General features: G+C 37.0%; 3 protein-coding genes across 3 annotated transcripts in view; all 3 read right to left on the bottom strand.

Annotated features, from left to right (window-relative positions):
• LOC116326821 (gamma-crystallin M3-like) overlaps positions 1–648 on the bottom strand; it is an 866-nt gene extending 218 nt beyond the window's left edge. The window contains exons 1-3 of the mRNA XM_031748240.2: positions 602–648; positions 233–472; positions 1–117 (exon numbers count right to left, since the gene is read on the bottom strand). The exon at positions 1–117 is cut by the window's left edge and continues 218 nt beyond it. Coding sequence (XP_031604100.1) covers positions 1–117; positions 233–472; positions 602–616 — 372 coding nt within the window. The 5' untranslated portion in view covers positions 617–648. The remainder of the gene's footprint in view (positions 118–232; positions 473–601) is intronic.
• A 2,521-nt stretch (positions 649–3,169) lies between these two features.
• Positions 3,170–4,290, bottom strand: LOC116326822 (gamma-crystallin M3-like). Its single transcript, XM_031748241.2, has 3 exons — positions 4,279–4,290; positions 3,930–4,172; positions 3,170–3,488 (listed from the first exon to the last, which is right to left on the bottom strand). Exons 1-3 carry the CDS (start codon positions 4,288–4,290, stop codon positions 3,213–3,215), a joined length of 531 nt encoding a protein of 176 aa, XP_031604101.2. The 3' UTR covers positions 3,170–3,212.
• Positions 4,291–5,289: 999 nt separating this feature from the next.
• Positions 5,290–6,104, bottom strand: LOC116326831 (gamma-crystallin M3). Its single transcript, XM_039600425.1, has 3 exons — positions 6,049–6,104; positions 5,691–5,933; positions 5,290–5,604 (listed from the first exon to the last, which is right to left on the bottom strand). The coding sequence occupies exons 1-3, from the start codon at positions 6,076–6,078 to the stop codon at positions 5,329–5,331; spliced, it is 549 nt and encodes a 182-aa protein (XP_039456359.1). The 5' UTR covers positions 6,079–6,104; the 3' UTR covers positions 5,290–5,328.
• Between the last annotated feature and the right edge of the window lie 1,458 nt (positions 6,105–7,562).

Below are 7,562 nucleotides of genomic sequence, written 5' to 3'. Positions count from 1 at the left end.
CTGGCAGTCGGACATGCGGTAACGATCCATCATGTTGTCGCAGTCGTCCATCAGCTCGTACATCTGACCTCCGAAGTTCTCCCTCTCATAGATCCTCATCCTGAACTGGCCTCTGTGCTGTAAATTGAAATGAATAACAATGAATCAAAGAGATCTCGTTAATATGCTTTCAACAGGTTCAGCATCTTACACCATGTGTCAGATATTAGAAGGAGTTTTCAATTTACAGTACCATGGGGATCATGCGGCAGGACCTAATGCAATCACTCATGCCCATACGCTGGTAGTCAGAGTACTCGCCCCTCCTGACAAAGAACTGGTTTCCCATGTAGTTGGTACGGTCGTAGACCATGAAGCAGCCGCTCTCCACCCTGCAGGAGTGGCACCTGCTCAGGTAGGAGGACATGTCAGCACAGTCGCTGCTGGTCTCATAGGAACGACCCTGGAAGTTCCTGTCCTCGTAGAAGATGATCTGAAATTGAAAAAAAGAGAAAAAACAAGGACTGTTTGATATCGTACTTTTTGCATCACATTGACATTTGTTCAGCATCCAATCAAATGCAAAAAATGCGAACAGTGGAATAGCCAAAGCTGCACACACCTTGCCCATGGTCATGGTTTCAGTTAGAACTCTTTAGGCTCAGAAGGACTGCACAGTTTTCACGACATCCCACGAGTTGCTTTTATACCTGACCTCACGCCGAAAGATACATGACCCCATTGTTCAAATTCCTGACAGAGCAACATGGAGCAGAGGCCCCCCGTGTACGTTTCAATTCAAAGGGACCTTCAACGGATCGTGATTTGCGGTGGTTGCATTTGTGAGAAGAGGCCCCGCTGTGTATTGTCTTTGCAGCTGAATAACACAGAGAGCGTGTTTTCCACAAACATAGCATTCTTTGAAGGCCTCATTAATGTTTTCTTCTCTAGTGTGTCACAGGTGAAAGAACATTCAGTTTTTTTGTTCTTTTTGCCTAAAATTAGCCAAAAATCAAATCTTTAAAATCTGTTAAAATTTAATTGGGCTCAATAGAGGATTGAGCCCTATAAAAGCTATAAGGGACAGATAATCTACTGATATGTTACTCTAAATATGTCTCCATCAAGTATAGCCCTCGTTTAGTTTAATATAATGACTGAGATGTTGCCAATGAATTTCACTGATATCATGGCGATTTATTCATGAACTTAATCCTTACATAATTTGTAGACGATATTCAAACCCTTTCATAACAAGTGTACTGCAGGTGATTTCTTCTTTTTTAACCCATTAACTTGAATACTGGAGTTCTACGCATGGCTGTGTGATTGACATGTCTCTTGACACTATTAGCTGTAGACAATGGCTGTTGTCTGAACTGGACCTCTCAACTGCATTTGTTTTGTTGATGTCTTTTGGAGCTTATTTAATGGAATTACTTGGCAAATGTTTTCATGTGATGTACAGTATAGTCTCACTTCCATTAAATTTGGGCATTTTGATGAGGGAAGTTATAGTGCTTTATTAGGCTGTTAGCACTGAGTAGCAGATACTGCTGCTGTGACTTGGAGCTATATAAATAAAATTGAATTGAATTGAAATTGAATTATTTATACAGCGTGCTAACCAGGCTTTTCCACATTTCTACCTGGCTTAGGATTCCACCCTGTCATCCAAACCTGGTCGCTTTTGGCTCCAAAAACAAGCAAACAAACAAACAAGCAGGCAAGCAAGCAAGCAAACAAACAAACAAACAAACAAACAAACAAACAAACAAACAAACAAACAAACAAACAAACAAACCATTGGCCAGAACATTAGCACTGACGTCTTAAAATGTGTTCCAAAACTAGTGGGTGACCTCAAAGTGGAAATGTTAATGTTTTATAGCTGATGAAATGTTTTATTTGTTAATGAAATTGTCATTGACAAATTAACAGTGGATACCCATGCAGTCCTCCCATGACTTTCCTTCCTATGTTCGTATGAGAAAAAAAAAAGAGTTTTGCTATATTACTGTAATTTCTCACATAAAAACAATACACTGGGTATAGATGTAGGTTGTTAAGATCTGGAGTTATACTCTTTGACTTCAGCCATTAAAACAATAAATCAAAATCTCTAAAAATCAAAGTAAGATAGTAAGATCCTCGGTGAGGGAGAGTAACTATTGCTTTCTTCCTTTAAGGTTTCTTAACTTTAAATTCTATATATTTTAGTTTTCTTTACAGTTTAACATATTTCCAGCTGCTGTTTTCTTATGAGATTATTTCTGACTTCTAATAATGATTTTTAGACAACAACAAGCATTGTTTGTCTCGGCAGTCTGATACAGATGGGTCAGATATAAATGTTCGGTCTTGGATATGATGTGAAAAACAAGGCTTCTTATAAGAATACATGGCCAAATAACTGGATCAGAACTAGATTGCATTTTCTTCTGAAAGTGACAAGAATGACCGAAACAGTGCTCTTACTGTGCATATTTATTGGAAGAAATCTGATGTCGCAAGTCGCAAGAAAAACATCTTTCATTTTTTGATATGAAAAATACTTTCGTGCAACAATCTTTGGCTTTTGATTGGAGTCACAAAGACCTGGTTTCCTTTTTGATGGTCACGTCAAAACAAATAACTAACTTCTAAGTCAACTGATGCTATCAAATGAATATGTGTACAGACTTGAATATTGCCATTATATTAAAAGTGCAGTACAAGGAAGGAGAAGGACATTTTTTTCACATGCCACAAATCTGTGTTGGCACATGTTGATGGAGTCCGTTACGTTAAGGTAGAATGAACGCTTCATGGACTGTGCCTTTAAGAACTGATCAGTCACTACATTATATGCTACAAAACAAATCAGGCATAATTAAATAACTATATGAGTCTAACTGAAAATGTTCAAAGATACTTTAAAATATTCTTAATCACTTTTTAAAAATCACCAATAACTCCAACCATATTTACAATAATCTTCAGAAGAGAAGAGGTCGCCTGAAAAACCTGGAAGATGTATGTATATTTGAATAATGCCTACGAGAAAATAATGATGAGGAACGAGACTTTACCAAATCTTATTTTCTACTGTTTATTTCAATTTTGGAATCACATAACACAATTTAAAAGGATAGTTAAATCACATTAATTGATTACCACTATTACAAATTGTGTATGCCATCTGGTGCATGAAAATTCTTTTATTTCTTTACGAGATTAAAATGTGTTAGTAGTTAACAGGATTCACTGATGCGTCTGATGGAGCTGAATCTCATTCCGTCATATCCCATGTCCCTGAAGCTCCTGTACTCTCCGGGCCTCAGGTACATCATCCTGCCTCTGTAGTGGGGCTGCTCGTACATCAGCCAGTGGCCATCCATCACGTGGCACGACTGGCAGTCGGACATGCGGTAACGATCTTGGAAGTTGTCGCAGTCCTCCATGAGCTCGTACATCTGACCTCCGAAGTTCTCCCTCTCATATATCCTTACTCTGTAGGACCCTTTGTGCTGTTAATATTACAATGTAAGGATAAATTATTTTATATAATAATGTTAGTAATAAACCTCATTTATAAAGTATTTTTAAAACCAAGTTACAAAGTGCTTCAAAGAAAGAAATTGAATAGAGAGACATAAAAAAAATTCCTAAAAGTTTTAAAATAGTGTTTCAAGAAGATATTTAAGTTGCTATTTTGATCTAAATGGACAAACTGTTCCACAGTGTGAGAGCGTTAATGACAGAGGCCCCAAACCAGCAAAGCCTTATTACCAATTCAAGGAACCCAGACCAGCATATGTAAGAGACAAGGGTTTTGAAATATTATTCAAAACCGTGTGCTATGTTGTTGGACATCTTGCAAAAGCCATATCACATATGACACATAGGTTATTATCATTATTAGGCCGTATTAGTTTATATATGAAAGTTTAGCAATCTCGGTACTGTACCATGGGGATCATACGACAGGATCTGATGCAGTCGCTGAAACCTATCATACGTTGGTAGTCTGAGTACTCGCCCCTCCTCATGAAATACTGGTTCCCAATGAAGTTGGGGCGGTCATAGACCATGAAGCAGCCGCTCTCCACCCTGCAGGAGTGACACCTGCTCAGGTGAGAGGACATATCAGCACAGTCGCTGCTGGTCTCATAGGAGCGACCCTGGAAGTTCTTGTCCTCGTAGAAGATGATCTGGATCCAACAGACGAGGCAGAATTCAGTAACCATTTTCAAATCATAGCTTTTGTTTTTGGTCAGAAAGATAATAATTTTGATCTATTTTCTCTAATAAACGTACCTTGCCGTGCATCGTGGCTGATAGACTGAATGAAGCTATAGCAATCCTGTCCCAGATTTAAGCCTTTTTTATAGCTAACGTGACATCCAGACAGTTGATGTCACCATTGTATGGAAACCATGAGTCAGCGGCATCCAATGTTAGTCCCTCTGTGAATGCTGATGGGAAAGGGTTGTTATGCTCTGACAGGCTCTATTATTCTAGATCAAAAGAGTTTCTTTGTGATTACCTTGAAAATGATTTAATGTTTTTATTTTGTGGTGATATACTCAAAAAATAATAGAGTCATATTTAAATGTAGTTATTTGTGCTTGTACCACAAATGCTGTTGGTGAACTGATACTACACCCTGAATGTATGTAAATGGTAATGCAATGGTGCTTAAGCTAATTGAAATAGGTTTATGTTTTTTATCTATACTGCAGCAAATAATTGGTTAATGTTAGACACATACACACACACTTACTTATAACAAGGTGGTGCTTTTCTTTGGTTTGTATTTAACATTCATTTCAGGAGTAATCAGAAGGTATCATGTGGCATACTATAATATAACATTTCAGTTTAAGTTTAAGTGGAAAAAACGATGAAATTAAATATTCTATTTAGTTTGTTTGGAGCTTTAAGTTAAGACTGCTTTTCTGGAGTTTTTTGTTTTTTATATTAACTTACTGATCTGCAATAAACAGGTTTTTAATCAAAACTAGACTTTGACGTGGTTTAATAGAACAACAATATTTATGTGTGCTGGGTATAATACTGGGATTCTTCTCCATAGTTTCAAAAACTGTGGCAGACTTTTTAATTATTTATAGTGAATTAAATTTTTCCCCCAAGTTCATGTGATGTATTTATTATTTCATTATGTTGATGGTGATGGTGTGTGTCTCTAGAGAATAATGTAACCATTTCATTGTGCTCTTATTTTTTTCCCCTTTCAAGCCCCTTTAATGATTGTTTATTCACTGTATTAGAGGAGATAATAAAGAACAACACAAAAAGTCACTGATGTAAGTTTTTGTCTTTATCTTTTATTTTTTATGAATTTGTTTAGCACATGTCCATGATGCGCCTCATGCTCATGAACCTCATCCCACTCATGCCCATCTCCCTGAAGCTCCTGTACTCTCCGGGCCTCAGGTACATCATCCTGCCTCTGTAGTGGGGCTGCTCGTACATCAGCCAGTGGCCATCCATCACGTGGCAGGACATGCAGTCAGACATGCGGTAGCGGTCCATGATGCTGTCGCAGTCGTCCATCAGCTCGTACATCTGACCACCGAAGTTCTCCCTCTCATAGATCCTCATCCTGAACTGGCCTCTGTACTGTTAGAGAGAATGGAAAAATAATTAATGTGTTATGGAGTTTGCACTTGTACTAGAAACAGGATTTCATGTTGCATTCTACCTACCATGGGGATCATACGGCAAGACCTGATACCACCACTCATGCCCATCATGCTCATGTAGTCAGCGTACTCGCCCCTCCTCATGAAATACTGGTTTCCCATGTAGTTGGGGCGGTCATAGACCATGAAGCAGCCGCTCTCCACCCTGCAGGAGTGACACCTGCTCAGGTAGGAGGACATGTCGGCGCAGTCGCTCATGCACTCATAGGAGCGACCCTGGAAGTTCCTGTCCTCGTAGAAGATGATCTGAAAAAAAAGGAATGCATTAGTTAATTTAGAGTTCACCGAAATAATACAATCTATATTCTGTATGCTCTACAACATCAGTGCATAAGGTGTTCATGAAGTTTCCCAAGCTCACCTTGCCCATGCTCATGTCAGTGGTGGACATACTTAATGATGAGCTGCTGCTGTTGCTACTGCTACTGCTGCACTGCTGTCCTCTTTGGTTTAACCCTTGCTTTTATACCTGACCAAACCCTACAGAGTCAGTGGGCCCCCATTGTTTAAATCCCTGACCCAGCAACATGGTATAGAGAGCTGTACCAGCATGTGGTACTGTGTCATATAATCACATGATTGGGCAAGCGAAGACTTTAGAAATTTGACCTTTTGACGAGTAACACAAAGCCTCTATTCTCAGTTCTAAGGTTGTCATGCCCATTTAGATGCATATTTTAAACCAGAGACCTTCAATCAGAGTAACAGAAACAAATTGATTAAAGTTTTGTAAAGTAGAAAGAACTCACAGTGCACTCTAATGGAATGTAGATGTTTATTGCACATTTTCTTCTGGACATAAGTTAAAATCAGCAACTCAGAAACTGAAAAACATTTTGTAGAATTTGCACTATTAATCGTCATCATCATAATCCTTTATTTGGAGGATTATAGATATATTCAGTTTTTGCATGATTTATGTGTCTGTTTTTAACATTATGTTTGCATAATTTTGCAGTGTTTGATTCTTGTAGTATCTGATTTGATTGCCTTCTTAAATAATATAAATATTTCTCAAACTGATAATTGTATTTTACTCTGTAAAAAGGCTTAATCTAAATACTCCACATTTAGATTTTGCCTTTTAGAACCTTTTGGCTCTTTATTTATGAATTGCGCTTATGGCAACCATCATATTTTCTTGCACCAAATAATAAATAAAAATAATAATAAAAGTGGAAACAGATGGGACAATCAGTATTTTGTTAATATACAACATGTTAGAATTAACTTTCATAGTACAACAATCTAAATAAATGTCTGATTTTTTTTAAGTGTCTTGTTTTTAACTTCAGGAGTAAAACCATAATGACCAATTATCCAAACACAGTAAATAATGACTCACTTTCTGTATTGGTCCTGATGCATGCAGAGTCATTGTTAAAAACTGAATAATTTCTGGGATCTTTTATATTAGACACACCACCTTTGAAATGGAAAACAAACCCAATACATGTATATGATGTCAACAAATTTTTTTATTAATAAATATACAACATGTCACAGTATTTTCAACTTCATTATAGTGTGTAGGTCTGAGTCACTTCAACAGTATCTTCAACCAATTTTTAAGCACTTGTAGCTTGTAGCTAAACACTGGACAGATAGTTTCAGAATTCATTTAGTGATTAAAAATAAGAAAATAAGAATAAAAGAAACTTAAACTTAAATCATTAATGATGCATAAAACCAAATTTTAAGCTAAAAAATTTAACATAGATTAGCATTATCAGATGTTTTTATGACCAAGTTAGTGTCAGTCAGATGACACTTATACATGACATAAACAGAAAACATCTGTTACTTTGACAATTTTTTTTAAATTCCCTTATTTTGATTTTATCTTTCAGTTTTTGAAAATTCTAATTGGTATCC

Source organism: Oreochromis aureus, linkage group 16 (assembly GCF_013358895.1).
Source record: "Oreochromis aureus strain Israel breed Guangdong linkage group 16, ZZ_aureus, whole genome shotgun sequence".
Lineage (NCBI taxonomy): Eukaryota > Metazoa > Chordata > Actinopteri > Cichliformes > Cichlidae > Oreochromis > Oreochromis aureus.
The sequence above is the reverse complement of the archived record's forward strand: the minus strand, read 5'-3'. Positions and strand labels throughout refer to the sequence as shown.